The sequence below is a fragment of the Achroia grisella genome, unplaced genomic scaffold, assembly GCF_030625045.1.
Source record: "Achroia grisella isolate CSIRO2021 unplaced genomic scaffold, CSIRO_AGI_Agris_v1 utg295, whole genome shotgun sequence".
NCBI lineage: Eukaryota > Metazoa > Arthropoda > Insecta > Lepidoptera > Pyralidae > Achroia > Achroia grisella.
Window position 1 is genome coordinate 943492 of NW_026712783.1, and position 20086 is coordinate 963577.

General features: G+C 32.2%; 2 protein-coding genes across 2 annotated transcripts in view; one reads left to right on the forward strand and one right to left on the reverse strand.

Annotated features, from left to right (window-relative positions):
• Positions 1-5524: 5524 nt before the first annotated feature.
• Positions 5525-6074, reverse strand: LOC131843343 (DNA polymerase epsilon subunit 3). Its single transcript, XM_059191971.1, has one exon. It carries the CDS (start codon positions 5948-5950, stop codon positions 5594-5596), a length of 357 nt encoding a protein of 118 aa, XP_059047954.1. The 5' UTR covers positions 5951-6074; the 3' UTR covers positions 5525-5593.
• Positions 6075-7576: 1502 nt separating this feature from the next.
• The window catches only part of LOC131843304 (uncharacterized), a 67808-nt gene continuing 55298 nt past the window's right edge, over positions 7577-20086 (forward strand). Inside the window, exon 1 of the mRNA XM_059191926.1 lies at positions 7577-7749. The gene's annotated coding sequence lies outside the window, so the exon portion shown is untranslated. The remainder of the gene's footprint in view (positions 7750-20086) is intronic.

A 20086-nucleotide genomic window follows, 5' to 3' on the forward strand; every position in this document is an offset into this window, starting at 1 on the left:
ATATATTGTAAGCGAAGTTCCTATATTGCCTTCAAATTATTAAAACAATTAATTTTCTTTCTTAAATGGTTCTTTTGACAAGACTGTTGTATATAAATTTACAACTCTCGTAATACTTTCTTTCACTTATATATGATATTAATAAACGCTACAGTAGTAGATAATAGTAGATTTTATTCTACGGTAGAATTATTGATCAATGGAAATGCACTCTAAGATAATGACAATATACAATTAAATGGTACATATTATATAAGGGATATTCACCGTGATAATGTTATTTATGAGTTCCCGATACTTCTACTACTTGTTAAGAGACCTCAGGAGATTCCTCCCGCGTACTGTACTACTCTCATACTCATTCTAGAACGAGCTACCTACCGATGTCTTCTCGAGGGACTATTGCGTGGGTTACTACTACTTGTCAACTCATTTTTTTTATACTACGATGGTAGCAAACTAACATACGGTCTGATCATAAACGGTTACCATACCCTATGGACGCCTGAAACATAAGGGTGTCATGTGTGCGTTGCCGATTCTTAAGAAACCTTAATACACCCTTGCAAAACCCCATGCTGTTGTCTCTCGAGAAAACCTCGGCAGGTAGTTCGTTCTTTAATGTAAGTGTACATGGGGAGGAAGCTCATTAGGCTCCAAATAATATTATAGTGCTGAATATCCCGTTTATATAATTTGTACAATAAAAAATTTTGCCTGTTACAACTGATCGTACTGCACTTCTATGTTTTTTATGTAGATTGTTACTTAAAATGTTATATACGAGTGGGCTTGCATTATCAGATTCAGACCGAACGGCCCGTGCCGACGACGCTGTTCTTTGTACGTTTTGACGCATTATAAATGTGGGCGGGGCGTAACTAATGCTTCAATCGAACAAGTCATCGGCACGGGACGTCCGGTTTGAACCTTATAATCACTTAAAGATATTTAATGAGATTATCACTTGAAAACATCACATTATCTATATGAAATAGGCTATTAAAAATTTGTCTGCATTTGGTAATGTATGCAAAACTGTGATACATATATTTTGTGAGGTGTTGCAACGAGTTAAGATTTATTTTCGTTATGACATTGTAATTATGTTGTGGCTTCATTCTATTATTATGAATTTTGATCAAAATGCTTGCATTAAAGGTACAGTCAGGTTCATAAATATCGTGACAGAGTGATCAATAATGTATACACAGATAAACTTTATATATCTTGGTATGTTAACAAATTGATTTAAATATTTAATGTATTGTCTTAAACAGCGGTCACACATGTTAGAATTAGTCGGACGACTCGTGCCGACGGATATGTGAGTAGGTTAACCTTAAAAGTCGAAGTCTCTTGACTTGTAAGATAATATTGATCATTTTGTTGATATAGACAATAGGAAGCTGACTGTATCTAGACAAAGCGGCCTGAATGTAGCACGTATATTTTGCTTTTTATAAATAACTGTATTTCTGTTTTACAAATCGAATCAAATTTAATTTATTCATATAAGACCTTTTAGCCGCTAATAAACCTAATTTTTTTTCTATTATATTTTTTTCCCTACCGTCCAGTTCAGTGTACTGATTCAATTAAGAAGGACTGGCAAGACACTCAACTGAATTTCTTTTTTTTTTTAATACAGTTTATTTACCTTGTGTAACAAAATATACACGCTCGATTCACGGTCTGTGGATCGCAGTCTATATAGTATTTATTGTTGAGTTTTAATATAAACAATATACATCACAAACATTGTGTTACATATTGCTATTTTAGTTCGTCAAATTATAGTACGCACAGTAGCACACTGTACAAAGATACAAATAACCAGTGTTTAATATTAAAATTAAACAATAAATATTTACTGTCGAATAACTATATTTTCAATAATAATGGGTGTGAAGCGAAAAACAACATATAGTTGAAATATGAAAATAATTTTTGAACCTGCTATACTTAATTATGTAATAATTTGGTTTAGTTATTTTTGTCTTTAAAAGAAATTTACATTGTACCTATTTTTTTTATAATACTATGGTAACACTGAACTATTTTTTAATCTAGCATTATAATAGCCTCAGGCAGAGTTTGAACAAAAATGTTCTGCAATATCCACTGATTTTAAACTTTGTAGTATTATGTATATTATTGAAATCAAAATATCTTATATTCATGTAGGCCCATTACAGACTCTTGTTATATCAAATGATATTTACCGTCAGATTGTAGTTCTTTCGAGCTAAGAATTGACAGGAAACTCAGCTCTTATTCTTTTTAAATGAGCATGTACATGATTGCAGAAAAACAGGTTTATTTTTAAATTCAATTAGGGAGTAAATTTAAATTTATTATTATAGGTTCTCATATATTTTTGGTCTTTCGTTCTTTTTTTTTTTACAAGCCATATAGGTTCAGAAATTACTTTCATTTTCGTTGCTAGAAAGTTATCTATGCCGTTTTATTCATTTTATTTCTTCAATATGAGATTGATTTCGACGAATGTTGAGGGATGTCACATGTTTTTTTTATTACGTTTTGTGACGCGCTGTTCGCTTTCATCCCCTTGTTTATAACTCCCCAATAAACATTTATTTGTACATTTTCGATTTTTATTTCCACCTTTATGTTCCTGCACATTTTTCTCCCACATATGCACTTATTATTTTTACGAGTTTATTACTATTTTGGTAACAGTTCTTATAGTTTTTTTATTACAGACCATTGAGGTATTTTTATGTATTCACTGACAAGATTTTGCTGTCTCATTACATCTTATGCTGGCAGTACATTGTAGTACATTTGTCACTTGTCTAAATAAGAATCAGGGAACATTTAATGTAATTATCATTTTTAAATCAAATCACTTATGAACGTCAAATTTTTTGTATTAATATTTACCTACCGATACCTTTTTTTATTCAAGCAATAAAATTGTGAGTAAATAGCAAGTATGGGAGCGACTTCGTGCACTAACTGTGGCGTTGTTGCCGCTTTTGATTGGAATCGACATGTGTTTTTAGATGTGCTAGTACTTAATACCTCAATGCTGCAATAGTTTTAATAGATGTTATAATAATAAATTAATTATTAGATATATAGAATTGAAATGATTTATCATGTAATTGTAAAATTTGAGGGCTTGCCAAATATCTATATAGAGTTCTATAGAAACTAATGAGTGAGTACAGGTAAACGTTGGTTTGGATAGAACTTAAGGAGAAATTCAATGGCGGACTGAGGAAGGCTGTTTATAAATACCTGAATAGGATAAAAAATTATCTTAAATCCGGAATTTAGTGTTTTAGAGATATTTTTTAGAGTTATACATTTTGAAATCTTAGGCATAAAAGAGTTCGGCTAGTAATGTGAAGTATAACACCAAGAAAGTATCTAAACCACAAAACTGCAGTTATTACTAATATATGTAGTCAATTGTTATACTATCTGTTTACGGTGGCTTCGCTTACAAAAGCACAATCTCTCTTTTTATCACAAACATCCCTAACAAAAGCTAAGAACAGTGTTAATAAAGGAAATCTATGTTAAAAATATCTTAAATTTTTATTTAGATTATTAAAATATTGGTTAATGACGTAAAAGGTGTAGCAGGTGGCACACGGATAAGGTTTACCTTATGAATGGATAATGGAATTATTTAATTACGCTGACGGGGTATCAGTATGACAGGATGACAGGATGAGAATGAAGGCACGTCAGTGAGTCTGCCTTAGCAATTGCTATTTACAGATAGATTTCAATGCATAATTAGTTGTGATATATTATACATAATTATTTTAGAAGGTAAAAAAAATCTGTACTGTCTGTATAAAGAGTATATCTGTAATATGAGAATTGTGTTAAAAATATATTAGGTTTAGGTTTAGTTATTCTACTACTACTTGGCAATATACTGTAATCTGTCTAAATTTCAAATAATGAATACAAATTCTTCCATCAGATTGGCAGACCGCTTGATTGACACAATATTGATTGTTACTTTATATTACAAAAAGCACCATCACTACAGAAACAGAACAGGGTTCCGGAATGTTTATAGATAGGTGTTGTCCAGATGAGGCAGATAATAAGAATACTAAAATAAATGCAGTTTTGTGGATTAAGCACTTACCTAACAGTACAAAACTGTTAATAAATTTTGTCAATTGCTCAAAAATATATATATCCGACAAAACATATATTGTAAAACTATACAATATTATTAACTATTAATAATAAATAAAATATGGACGTTGGACATTTATGAGCGATTGTCAAAACAAATAATGTACAATATGGTACCTACCCTTAGATGTAAAAATTAATTACTTAAAGTCTGGCATTAAAGTCTATTAAAAGTTTAAAATTATAAATTAGACGTTTAAAATAGCATTAAATGCATTCTCATAGTTCTCTATTTGAATACTATAAGTACAGACCACATTCTAGAATATAATTACTTGTCTTTTGTTTTCTTTTAATCTGCTAAAAATGTTTAAGTTAAGGTACTCATTTCATGCCTACTCAGAGTCATTAAAAATATTCTATAATTTTTTTATTACAATAAGTCTTTCCAATTTTCTCTAATTATGAATTTTGAAGTAGTATTTAATAAGGTAACAATAAAATTAAATGAAATATAATTAAAAGAGAAAATATAAATTAGCTTTTAGAATAAATTAGATTATATTGATATTTATTTTCGTTATAACAGAGAGGGTAGGGGTGTCATAGTGATGTACATAAGATATAGTTAGTACATAGATATAGGTATGACAAAGAAATTAAATGTTAATATTCCAAATTTCTGAACAGATTCTATTCCTGAATAAATTGATGATAAATTAACTTTGAATTTTATTGCTTATTTGTTAAATATGTCCTTTAATTCAAGTTTTAGAACTCACATGGTTGGAAATAAGTATAGTTGCATAGAGAAGCAAGGATGCTTGCTACAGGTGGTCACTGATGGTACTACAGTATTTAAGACTTCAATCACTTAGCCTTATTACAAAAAGTTTGGACAATGTACCATTTTTTTCCTATGGTCTAAAGTTGAGCACATTGCAAAAATACATCCAGTTTTTGTTCTGACAATAAAAACATATCTTGCTGACATGTAGAGCAGTTTACTGTCACTTACTATATATAGACAAAATATAGAATCTGTATCTAATATTTTAATAATGCAATCCTAGAATTTGTCTAGTGTACTAGCGCTGATAATATTTAGTTAGTTAAGGCCCCATAACAGCAAGATATACAATGGAATTACAAAAATAAAAATTACTATTAATGACAATCAATTGATGTCATTGTTTATGTTATGGTTACTTCCCAATGTTACGTATGGACATGGGTTTATACTTTTAGTAATTGCTCCGATTTATAAAAGTAAGTATACAAATATATAAAAAATATACTCGAGGGCCCGGTTTTTATCATTTCATCAATGACTTACAATTAATTAAAATTTCACAGAGAAATGTTTAACAAATATAAAATGAAAAGTATCAAATTAAATTTTATTCACTTCACAAACAAAATACTTAACAATAAACTAAACATTAATTATATTACAATTTCACTACTCGTCTTCTATCGTTTCCACTTCCTCTTCGTCCTTTTTCTTGCCGGCGCCTGACTTTCTCGCGGAAACTGCTAATTTATATTGTTCAAACGATTCACCTAATGGCTCAATAAACCTGTCGAATTCTATATCTTTCATAGCATCTAATACGTCTTGGCCGGTTAAAGCTTTTCTCTTCTTGTTTTTAACTATATTTGTGGCGGCAGAAGTGACATATAATACGAAAACTGAGGCAGCTTTCGCTAAACCTGTGCGAGCTTCTTTTGATATTGTGGCGCCTTCGGGTAGCGCTTCTTTTACTATTCGAGTTACGACAGTCAAGGGGAGATTCAGGTCTTCTAATTTTTCAGCCATATTACTACTCTTTTCAGGATTTTATTGTGAAATTTGTACTATTTGGTGGACTTTTAACAGGTTATATCCACAACAATCACAGTGACCGCCAAAAACACCGAAATAATATTATGACAGTATTACGTCAATGTCAAACCAGTTGTTACATTAGCAGGGTTGCCAACCTTAAGACTTTTCGCCTTGCTCGCACAAACGAAATAATGATCTCGTACATTGAATTTGTCTTTTCTACATCATATTTTAAGTAACGTCACATCGTTCCTGTGTACATTAATTGCAATAAGTGTTAAAAAATGGAAATGTATTAAAAAATAATACATGATGTTGTGGACTCAATGGTATCTTACTGGCCACTTAAAATCAATTTTTTTATAATAAAAAAACATGTATGTAATTAGGTGATATTATGTCATAGGAAAATAGACCATATAATTTTTACGAGTAGTAGCAATAGCTTTCTGTATTTAAAGAACCGACAAATAAACATATAATAATATAATATCCTCCATCAGACATGGTAATTATGAATCAGTCATTAGCATTACTCATGAGTATAATAAGTAAAAATTTCTTCCATGTGCAAAGATTGTCGTTGTTTTGCCACATAATCGAATCCGTGACAACGTAATTAACTATTGACAATTAACTTTTTGTTTCCATTAGTTTATAAAATGTCGACGAACGAATCAAACGAAAATCCATTCCAATGGTTTTGGTAAATGAGTTTGATATTTGTTACAAATAGAAGAAGAAGTAAATTAATCCAGCAATATTACTAACTTGACTGGTTTCATCCCCATATTCACAATCTTTCGTTAGCATTTATTTATAATTGGAATGGCTTATAAGACAACGGCCTACCTGATAACGGTTTTTATATGCTGTTGGCCGCAGCTGGCCTTTACAGCTTCACACTTTACAGCTTAACGATAGGAGGCGAGTGCAGATGGCACTCCAAACCTGAGGAAGAACTTATGGAGCGACTGAAGGCCAATTTCCACCTGACGGATACGACTTTAGTCTGAAGCAACCGCTAGGGGTTCGAACCTTGGTTCGAGCCGTAATCCTCTATCCCTGTTTGATCGGAAACTAGGTAATAATGGTAACCGTCTCCTATATTTATACATAACAGCACCACGGACATTGCATTTACTAAAGAGTATCCTGTAATTTCACTGCCTCATCTCAACTGCAACACATTTTATAAAGGAAGCTACTTGCCGGCTGAAACAGGTGAATTTGAGGTAGGCAATTTCGTATTGTATAGTCTACCTCAATAACGTAGATGGAAACATCATTCCATCATCATCCATTATCAAAATAGATAAGTGGTATAATGGAACACGTGCCGAAATCCATCATTACAATATATAACGTCAGTAAGTAAAATGTAACCTTGAAAGTAAATGAAAGAAAATGTTCATTGATAACATTGTAGCTTCTCTAGAAGAGTTATTTATGAGTTTTAATTTATATAAATTTATCAACTTACAATCGAATTGGAATTGCCTTAATTTTTTATGCTGAAAACATATCCTTACGAATTGAATTATGATACAATCAATCGTTATTGCGCAAACTCGAACGCCATTTTGAACTTAGGTTAGTGAATAGTGCGGCACCGGCAGTAATATGAGACAGACGTGTACCTCATACAGTACATAAACGCACGTAATTGTGATGTTTTTTTTTATAAAATAACAAAAACATAACACATATACAGCCGTAACAAGGTTCGCGTATTGTCGTGATTTCGTGATTATTTATGTTAAGTGCAGTGTTGCTGTTTTAAAAATGAGGTGAGATGCAGCTAATGTAAATAATCGATTATTTATGACTTCATAGTTGCTATATTTTTTTTATTGCACTCAATGCATATTTTAAATTATGGTTCGAGAAATACAATGCTTATTGTTGTGAATCTTCAATTATAAATTTTACAATTGTTTTTATAGTTTGCATTAATTTATATTGTTTTTAATTGCGGTAATTAAGAATATTATGCTAATATAATCTATATACCCACATTTTAATAATTAATTTAATCCAAGAGTAAAAAAATCGGAGAAACTGTTTGTACGCCTGATTAGTAGTTTAAAATGTTTATTTTTTAAATCTTAATGCAAAGGTAAAGTTTTCAAAGTACACATCTAGACTAAACAATGGTTAATTTTTGAAACTATATCCATTTGCTGAAAAGAAAATAATGCCATAGCTGAAAAAATAATCTGTGCTAAACATTAATTTTCCGGGTAAATATGTCATTGTCTTATTGAGCTCTCAGGAAAATTAATTTGATTAAGTAAATACCCAATCCATGGCAACAAAACGGTGACAACAGGGTTGGTATGGGGTGAAATATAAATTGTAGATCCGAAGCGTACAGCGGCAGCCCATAAATAATAATGTTTTTTTTTCTCCAATAATATACTTTGTACTTAATAATGTTTTGCCAAGTCCAATATTATATTAAAACAGGAAATAAAATTTATGTCTGCCTATCCTTTATTACATCATCACAGGAAAATATATTTATTAACTTTAATAGGAATATAAATAGAATTATCTTTATTCAAATAAACTTACATTTAATAATTTTGAATACTCTTAACATTACAAAGAGGAAAGTTTGTTTTTTTTTTGTTTGTAATCTTATAAAGTTGACTTAAAAAGTATTAGGTATACATTTTTTCAGCTATGGAAGGCTCCAATAAAGAATAACATAGCTCTTTTTGCGCAATGACAGTCATAGAAGTATTATTGTTTTTTAAATACATTTATAAAAAAAATCGGTAATATATTAAAATAATTACAATTGTGCGTGTAAATAAGTAACGCGTTATTTATCGTTAGCGAAATTTCGGATCTAAATCGTAACTGTTGATGTCTTTATCTCGGGACCCTGGTCCCAGCTGACAGCTGATATTGAGGGGGATTGTTAGTAATGTGGATTAATGATCTTATTGCTTGAAATATACCATGTCAGCTTGATCTCCAAGCGGTTCTCCCTGGAAACCACCGTGATAAATTATTGGTGAATTTGTCACGATGGGCTAACTGACCTGACCTCATGCTCATTTTATCAATCCTCAAATTGCCATCTTGGCAATGGCAATTTACCACGATGATTTCCAGAAGATTAATCGCTTGGATGTCATTCTTAACAATGGTATTATTAGTACACATTACTAACAATCCCTTTCCCCTCCAACATGCTCAGTGTCACTGCCATGTCTCAACATTCGAACTGGAACATAAGTTGCATGCGGGACACGCAAAGTAGTAGAAATAAGAAAGACAGGGATACAAGATTTCATACAGAATATAACAAAGCAACATCCTAACATTTACAAGAATAGGTGAGACAGAGAGAGAAGACCTCAAACAGAAAATCACAAAACATCATCCATGTAAATGTTATACAATATTAGGAGGGTAGTAATTCGCTCCCCTTCCCTAAAAATGAAATAGGTGTTATAATAGTCATGAATGAAAGAAGAATTATGAAAGAAATTTTAATAGTTCCGTCTTAAGCGGACGTGACGTCAACTAAATAGGGAGGTGAAAAAGCGCCAAGTAATCAGGGATCTCGTATGAATAGACTGATGAATGTCTTTACATTGATATGTTCCATTCAAAAACTTTTTGCTTCCTTTGAAGCAAAACAAATATACAACATTTTTAAAGGTCTTAAGAAATAAATACTAAGTTTCACTGTCTTCTGCAATTACGCGTACAAATAATTTTTGGGGGATATTATTAATGTAACGGAACGATCTAGTGATTAAAATAAATATATGTGTCTTTGTTTGTATTATATGTGCTACGACTACTACGGTCGCTAACCATCAGGTTGGCCGTATGCATTAATATTATAAAAAAACTATCTTACTAACAATATCCAAACTAATGGTCGCCCTGATGGTACTGTTGCTGTCGACAGCTCGACACGTGTAGTTGCCGCTGTGGCGACGAGCTGCTTCCGAAACCAGGAGTGTGCCGTTTACTGATGTCACGCCTTCTGGTAGCGCGTCCTCTTCATTCTATGAACGTAATAACAATAATCTCAAGACAATTCACATAGTGACATCTAGACCCAAGTTAAACTAGGTAAAACTTGTGTTATGGGTACAAGACAATTGATACAAATTTATTTAATCGAATTAGCTGTTATTTTGCGGACTGATCCAAATACATTGATATATTTTTTTTTCGTAAATACATACATATTATACATAGAAAACTCCCAGACCGACACAAACAATCATACTCAATAAAAAGAATACAAATGTTTGTGCCTTGCGAGGAATCGAACCCGCGACTATTGAAAGTAAGACGGTATGCTACACCGCTAGACCACCGAGGCCGTCAAATATGATTGAAAACAATATATATATATATATATATATATGAAAGAAAGAAAAGATATATATATATTACTAGCTGTGCCCGTGGTTTCGCCCCCGTTAAATATTAATATATTATTTAAATTTCAATAAAATAGATAGTCTGATGCATAAGCTATATTACTGTAAAGATTAATCAAAATCCGTTCTATTTGCGTGAAAGAGTAACAAACATCCATACTCACAAACTTTCGAGTTTATAATATTATTAAGATTAAAATTGTTGGATTATATTAATAACTAATCTTGGTGATCCAGAAATATATGCTAAAAAAATTCTTTTCTAAAAAATATTGTTTCAAAGTACATTTAAACTGTCTAATGTCATTGAGCTTTATTTGGTGGGCTATTGTCTCTGTCTACCCCAATGGGAGGCAGGCGTGACGATACGTATTTATAACACTGTCTGTACGTCCTCGTCCTATATATTTATTAGACATGTAGTCTATTGTTTTTGGCGTAATCGAGGCCACAGACAGCGACTGAATTGTTTATGCCATTGACAAATGAGTTTCTTCCAAATCCGATATAAAAGGAATGTTTATATAAGTGTAAATATTAATTGAATATTGACCACTTGAGTTGAGGCGAGACTTTGCATCACTTTGTGTGTTTTACCGAATATAATAATAATCTTAGGACAATTCACACAGCGCCATCTAGACACAAGTTAAGCCAGCTGATGCTTGTGTTATGGGTACTAGGTAACTATGATACAAATACATAGATATATATTTTTTTCGTAAATGCATACATATTATACATAGAAAACACCCAGACCGATACAAACAATCATATCATACTCATAAATATATATGTTTGTGTCGTGCGAGGAATCGAACCCGCGACTATCGGAAGTAAGGCGGAGTGCTAAACTACTAGACCACCAAGGCCGTTAACAGACGGTCATATAGAACGGGTTGTGTTCTGAAGGATTGTTCGACGTGATGCCCACGGCTACCTTTTACTATTGCACCGCTCGCCTTCGAAAGGGAATTCATCTGGAAGTTAAGTAGTTTTGGACATTGCGGTTTCAGAAAAGCTTCCTTCCGCGTACACTTAGATTGTAGAATGAACTACCTACCTGCCGAGATTTTGTTAAGAGATTACAGCAAGAAGTAGTTCAAAAAGTTTATATTAAGATTTCTTAAGGGTCGGTAACACGACCGTAACACCCCTGGTGTTTCAGGCGTCCATAGTCAGCATAGTCTATGGTTACCGTTTACCATCAGATAGACCGCACGCTTGATTGCCACCATCCTAGTGTAAAAACAACTTGATTACTTTTAATCCACGTCACCTGCAAAGTTATATTATTAGATACAAAAGTGTTTAATCCATAAGTTTTTGTCTATGGTCTTGTTTATGATGTTTTGCCGCGAATTGTACATAACCTATAAAAAGGTTTCGTAGAAACTTTGTTGATTTTGACACAGTATAAAACGAAGTCGTTTCAGCTGTCTGTTCGCTTAGATTTTAAACTACACAACGGATTTTCTAGCAATAGGTAGAGTGATTGAAGAGGAAGGTCTATATGTTTAATACATGTACACCCGTGCGAAGCCGGCGCGGGTACTAATTACTGATATAATCCTTATGACTAAATTACATGATAATTATATTTGTGAATTATTCCACAACGAATAATTCTTCTAAACCTAACAAAATTAAATAAAAAATAAAAATAATCTATAAAATCTGTTCACAGTTGGTAAAGTTCTATTTTTTTTTCAAAAGAACTTCGTAAAGCACATATGTCTCTGTGAAATGTAAAATTGTAATTCTGAACAACATTTATTTAAACGAGCAACACGGAAGTTTACTCAATATTCTTGAGATGAATCTGCATACCGAATGAATGGTAGAATAAAAAAATTCAAAAGTGTGACTATTCAAAAGTGCTTATATTAAGTTTATTTGAATGAAGATTATTTCTATTTCTGAATGGTGATATATTGCAGTTAAATTACTTTATATAGTATACTGTATACTATATACAAGTATACTTACATAAGCTTATTCATCCATGATGGCAACGCTTGATAACCCACGGGTGTTTAGTATATTTTGTGATTTCCGTGATACTATTCATATATACAGATACGTTTATCTAGAATTTTTGATGGCCTCGGTGGTCTAGCGGTATAGCACACCGCTTTAATGTTAGTCACGAGTTCGATTCCTCGCACGGTACCACATATTTATATTTATGAGTATGATTGTTTCGTCTCGATGTTATCTATTATGTATGCATTTACAAAAGAAAATATCAAAGCATTTATAACAGTCGACTATTACCCATAACACAAGTTCTGCGTGCCATGGGACTAAATGATGGTGTGAATTGTCGATATATATTTAGTGAAAAACTAATAATTGAAACAAAAATAAAACATAAACATTTAAAAGAAATACAGTTGAATTTAGAACGTCCTTTAAAAAAAGAACATTCCATCCTGTTTATCAAGCCAAGTAATATTAAAAAAAACATACAAGCAATATTCCTTTTTGAAATCAGTAAAGAATTTACAATGGGAAATTTAAAATAGTTAAGTATATACAATTTTATTAAGTTAACGTAAATTAAGGTTATAAGGTTAATATGTCATTGTATATGGTATATATAAAACGTGACATAATTGTCGAAATCATTTAAAAAAGTCATCACCTTGAAACCAAGGATCGTGAAATGTGAACAATAGTCTTGTGCATAATAGTTCGCGACTCGGTGAGTTAAATTTAGTTCGCATCTACTATCAACTAGTTCGTTCGTTACTTACCATACTAAAGTCTTAGTTTTTTTCTTAGGGTGAAAAATAATGTTTTATAGTTATTTTGAGTATTATATTTTTGTTGCCTATTGTTTTTTTACTAGTACAGAGGGGAAGCTGTTAAATGTGATCAAATATGGCAAGGACTGGAGGGGGGGGGGGGTGTAAAAAGTAATTCGTCTAACTCTTAACGTATGTATTCATCTCCATATCCATCCATTACCGTCCATAAGTTATCACTTCTTGATTAGACTAGATTCTTCTTGAATAGTTCAAATTTTGTGTATTAATAGATACATTATTATAGAGGTTTGATAGTAATATGGACTAATAACCCCTTTTGCTAGTAATGTACATTTGTCAAGGTGGGCTGACTGACCCGACTTCATGCTCATTTTATCATCCTCCACTGTCGCCCCGCCAGCGGAAAACAGGCGGTAGCACCATTTTATTATCATCCAATAAAAAAACATGACGAGATTTAAAACATCTATTCTAAGGGTTTACTTGATAAAATACCATAAGTGATATTTTATCAAATAAACTAAAGAGCGGAAGAACTACGAACTAGATCGCGCAGTTCGTCTATCGTTCTTAATCGACCAAGACTAGTAAGCAAAAGAAACGAGAAATACAGGTTTTTACTAGACCCCCTCTCAGCGGCTGTAGTTTATTGCTGTAGCGATTGCGTGGAATAAAATTAGTTGAAAATTGTTAACGTGATAAGAGTTCATGACATTTATTTTTGGCGTTGCCAACATTAGTATATTTTTACTTTTTAATTACACTTTAACATGATACCGGTAGTTAAATCTATTTTTTTTAAACTTCGAATGTCTTTAAGTTATAGTATAAATATGCATTAACAATTTTAATACATATTTATGCTATAACTTGATTTTCAAATGTTAGTATTTCTACAAACGTTTTTACATATCCTCGATTTCGAGGTTTTAAAGTGATATTACCTATGCTATAATCCTCCCCAAGTAAAGAACTACAAAATGTAAAAAGAGTGTTTAAAAGCTGACTGAAATTTAAACAAATAGGGATGTGCAAAAGCAATCGATTATTTTCAATATTAAAACAATTTTTAATAGATTTCTAAATTCTAAAAATCAAATAATAAATAATTGCTTTAATTTACAAACAATTTCTTAATCATAGATCTTAGTAATTTTAAAATCTAGTCTGAGTGGTGATGAAAAAAAAAGGTATAAGTAAAGTAAGAGTATAAAATGGGTTACAATTTTTTTTATAAATGTAGTCGATTATGGAAAAATACGATTATTATTCAATATAATAAATCAATTACATTCGTACAGATTGTCACATATCTACAAACAAAACTCTTAGGTTTTATATACTATTTTAAATTGTAAAATATATTTTTCTTTTTTTTATGGTTGATAATAGAATGTTGCTCCTGGTGCGTTGCCTACGCTAACGGTATGCGCTGGCGGGGCACCAGTGGAGGATGATAAGATGAGCATGGGGTCAGGTCAGTTAACCTAACAATCCCCTTTCTCTCTGTATATAAAAATCGCAATTCAAATCTTATATTAAACAAATGTTATGTAAAAAAAGCCTATTATAAGATAGATGAATTTATAGATGACAATATATCATCAAGAATGATATATTATCTTTTGTATTGATTGCCGCATGCATCCTTATGTAAAGTGCGAATACTGTAACTACCATATAGTAATTTTTGTAGCTGTGACGTGGTCGTGTGGAATGAGTAGTCATGCTCACTAAAATGTCCAGACATGTGGCGGCGTGGTGGGCTCCCTAAAACATGGTCGAGCGCAGTGATGGCTGGCTCATCCGTCATACTCATGAAACGAGTGCTGCTTGTAGGGACTGGTCTGCTCTTATCACTACGACTGATTTAATCTTATTGCATGTCCACTTGTTGGTAGTTTGTATTCACACGTTTCGACTTGTAAATGTAAACTTACTAACAATCCGAACGAGTGGTAGATAAAAAACAAATTGTTATGACTATTCAAAAGTGCTTAAATTAAGTTTATTTGAATAAATGATTTTCTATTCTTTCTCTCTCTATATATATTATAATATTTGTTATTTTATTTTACGAAGGTCATATATTTGTGGTATTACGTAATAGTCTCTTATCAGTGGAGCCATGGGCACTATACTAGTAGTTATTCTACGACTTCCTGTATGACAAAATCAGGAAAATAATGCAATAAATGATAGTTACGACGAACTGTAACAGACTAAATACATTTTGTAACACAGAAAAGCAAAAATACTGTTAGATTGAGAAACTTTTAGGTTTTCTTAGTACAGTTCGTAGGTTGTACTTCTTTTTTAGAATCAATGGAAACTAAATATATTTTATTGTTCCAAAAAATTGTGATACACCAAACTTACATACATATTACTTCGGCCTATACTCTCTCTCTCTTCCTATCTGTGTATCCAACATCCTTACTTCGTCCTATACGATTTCACTAAATTCCGCATTGCGTAGAAAAATATCTATCCAATAGGGTAATAAATATATATAATTCAATTTAAAGGTAAATTGAGTTACAGAGTAACAAAATAACATCATAGACAAATACGTTTTTTATTACTAAATCAAAGGTCACCGACCCGCGGTTTTGCGTCGTGACGTCACCACTGGTCTGCGAGCCTTTTCCTATAGATACGCCATGATGTCACGACTGATTACGTAATATCTTCTACCTTCAATTCAATGCAGTGCCATATATTTTTTTGTATAATAAACTCATTATATTTAGCTATTATTCGAGTTTTCAAAGGATTATATTATTACTAGCTTTTACCCGAGACTTCGCTCGTAATGATTCAAAAATATTTGTTTTATTTAAATACAAACTATCCTATTTTCATTCTAATACCGCCAAGGACATGCGTACCTACAAAATTTCATGATGATCGGTTCAATAGTTTTTGCAAGAAAGCGAGACAGACAAACAGAGTTACTTTCGTATTTAGGTATTAAGTAACATTAGTAAGAATTTCTCTCTTGTTCTATTAAATCTCTGTATAATTATATTAAAAAAAATAGCTTTCACATTTTGGCGCCGAAATATTATTACTTTTTATTATGGATTTATGCATACTACGGAACATCCTATACAGCTATATTGGTAATATAAAATCTTCATACAATCTTACTGATGATAATATTTATTTATTAATTTATAAATCGTGGGATATTTAACAATTAGCATGAGTGAGAACACAAATATTCAGTGTGGAAACTTGACTACCGTTACGAGGCATCAGGCATTGAATACCTATATAGAGTTCGGATATAGCTTGGAATCGGAAGTCTAGTGTTGACTGTTCGATGAACATTACACTAATGTAGTGAAATAGACTTCCGCAAAATAACATGTAAGGGGGCATTCAAGTATTACAATTATTTAGGAGATTTATTACAATCGAACATAGATTAAGTGCGTAGCGGTTTCTATGTTGATTGTCGCATGCCTAATCCTTGTTGTAAATAAAATATAAGTAAATCAATATTTATTTAAAAGAGCAACACAGAAGAAGTTTCTTGCTTATTCTTCTTGTGATGAATCAGCATTCCGAATAAGCGGTAGAATAAAAAAACTGTGTGCTTAGTGTAGTGTAGTAAGTTTACTTGAATAAAGATTATTTCTATTTCTATTACAATTATTTACCCCCCCCCCCCCCCCCCTTCCCATACGTAAACATTTTTCTATTAATGTTATTGTTTTTAGCAAAGACAATGTGAGGGTTGCACTGACGACCTCGGTGGTCTAGCGGTCTAGCATACCGCTTTACGTCCGATGGTCGCGGGTTCGATTCCTCGCACGGCACAAACATTTGTATTCATGAGTATGATTGTTTGTATCGGTCTGGGTATTTTCTATGTATATTATGTATGTATTTACGAAAAAAAAAATTATCTATGTACTTGTATCAATTATCTAGTACCCGTAACACAAGCTTTAGCTAGCTTAACTCGGGTCTAGATGGCGCTGTGTGAATTGTCCTGAGATTATTATTATTATTATTATTTACAAGTCGAAAATGTGTGAATACAAACTACCAACCATTCGTAAAGAAGTAACTACATAACTACCGATGATGTAATCATCATCTAGATTCCCCTACTCCCCATGTCATATATACGTATTAAATTTGAGTATCTGTTTGTAATATTGAAATAACAGTTTTTTACTACATGCTTATGAATACAAATACGGTACATACACTAAATGTCATTTTTTACAATTTTTGTGTCTGTCTGTTTGTTCCAGCTAATCTCTGAAACGGGACTGTTTTTGGTAGACAGCTGATATAATAAGGAGTAACTTAGGCTAATTTTATTAAAAAAAACTTTTATTTAAAAAAAAAAAGTTAATTTCCACGTAGGCGAGATTGCAAGTACAGCTAGTTCGATAAAATATAATTAAATACAAAACTGATCAAGGTATCTGAAATTAATGTTTAAGTTGTTAATTGTTAAGGTATGAGGCCTTTAATAGGCGTGTAAATGAATTAACAATATGATAATTATAACAATGAATAAAGTAAACAGTTAAATTTAACTATTCACTCATACAAGAGCAAGGTTGAACCTCTTATCGGCCATAATGTGTACGGAACCTTGGAGTTTGTGAATCATTATCGAGCTTGACATCATTAGTACCACAGATGTGGGAAAACGAAGTCGACGGGACTCATTACGAATTTGGGCAGTGGTTCTCAAATATGTTTGATTAGTATGTTGGCTAATACTGGAATTTGGGCAGTGGTTCTCAAATATGTTTGATTAGTATGTTGGCTAATGCTGGAATTTGGGCAGTGGTTCTCAAATATGTTTGATTACTATGTTGGCTAATACTGGAATTTGGGCAGTGGTTCTCAAATATGTTTGATTACTATGTTGGCTAATACTGGAATTTGGGCAGTGGTTCCCAAATATGTTTGATTACTATGTTGGCTAATACTGGAATTTAGGCAGTGGTTCTCAAATATGTTTGATTTATGTTGGCTAATACTGGAATTTAAAGATTTAAAATGTTTGATTATTTTTTGTTTCGCTTATTTTATTGATTTAAACAGGAATTTGGTATCAGTGGTTTTCAAATTTTTAAATTTGGTTTACTGGAAAGGCAGTGGTTCTCAAATATGTTTGATTACTATGTGCCTAATATTGTAATTTGGACAGTGGTTCTTCAGTATGTTTCATTTCTGTGTGGCTAATACTGGAATTTGGGCAGTGGTTCTCAAATATTTTTCATTATTATGTTGGCTAATACTGGAATTTGGACAGTGGTTCTAAAATGTGTTTCATTACTCTGTGGTTAATACTGAAATTTGGGCAGTGATTGTCAAACATTTTTATTACTGTAAACGTAACACAGGAGTCTCTCAAGCATGTTTGCTTGAGAACCACTGTACAGTTCTATTTTTCTGTCGACAGTCGGCACCCTTCCATTTATTTACGTCTCCACACAACTTGATTTAAAGATTTAAAATGGATTATTTTTGTTTCGCTTATTTTATTGATTTAAACAGGAATTGCGTATCTTTTTCTTTTTAAATTTAGTTTAAAAGGTTATAATCTGTTGGATTATGATTTGAATTATCTGTGGACACAATTTATAACCTTTAACAACCTATGTTATTATATTGGAGCAATAAACTTGCGTGTTATTTTTAGGGTTCAGAACTAAAACGTATAGAAACCATTAATTTCGGCCCAAAACGAGATGACTTCAGTTTAGCACACTGCCTTACTTTCGATTGACGTGGGATCGATTCCTCGCATATACATGAATAGCACTATAGATATCACGTTACCATGTGACGCCTGTGATACTCATGAATTGCCAGAAGACTAAGATCTCAAGCCTCTGATGCTGTAATCTCACTGCCAAGGGCCCCAGCCTAGGCGGTGCCTACAAGCGAAACACATCTTTTTTATATGTGTATGTCGATATAGAGTTATTTATCGAGAACCTTCGATTATTTATGTTTTATTATGCAGCGATAAAGATTGTATTGGTGTGTCAAATAACATTGTACAAAAATGACCAATACGTATGTTTATCGCGTAGGTACATGTTACACGGCGGTCAGTCTTGACTTACGCACTGTTGAATACAGTCGTGGTGATATGTGTATTGTGAGTTTATTCTTTATAACAAGAATCGTAAGTTTTTTTAAGTTTCGTTTTTTTTTTATTACGGTCGTGGCAAACAGGTATTTGGCCCATGGTAAACGGTTACCGTAGTTAAAAACAGCAGGGGTGTTGCGTGCACGTTGTAGACCCTTAAGAAACATAATACACCCTTCTTGAAAAATCCATTACTGAAGTCTTGTGAGAAAATTTTGTGTTTTGATTTTGAAAATGTGGTTTGTCAGTGAAATTACAGCATAAAGTTATTAACGACTGGGTTTCTTAAGGAGCTGACCCGCGCAACTTCGTCTGCATTGATATGTATCATTATATTTAGCCCAATTATCATACTATCTTCTTAAATTATACCATATATGTTATTCTGATGTGTAAACTATATTATTGTAAAGTTTCATCAAAATCCGTGCAGTAGTTTTTCTGTGAAAGAGTAACAAACATACATCCATACTCACAAACTTTCGCGTTTAATATAGTAAGTTATATTGGTATAGAGTGTGATGCAAAAAGTTTGTATTCCATGTTACGAAAATTATATATACTAGCCTAGCTGCGCCTGCGACTTCGTCCGCGTAAAATGACGATACTTCCATAGAACCTTCCATATTCCCTTTCAACCCCTTGCAACCCTTTTTTCACATTAAAAAGTAGCCTATGTCCTTACTCAGGGTCTAGACTATCTGTGTACCAAAATTCATTTAAATCGGTTTAGTGGTTTAGGCGTGAAAGCGAGACAGACAGACAGACAGACTTTGTTTCGCATTTATAACACTAGTAA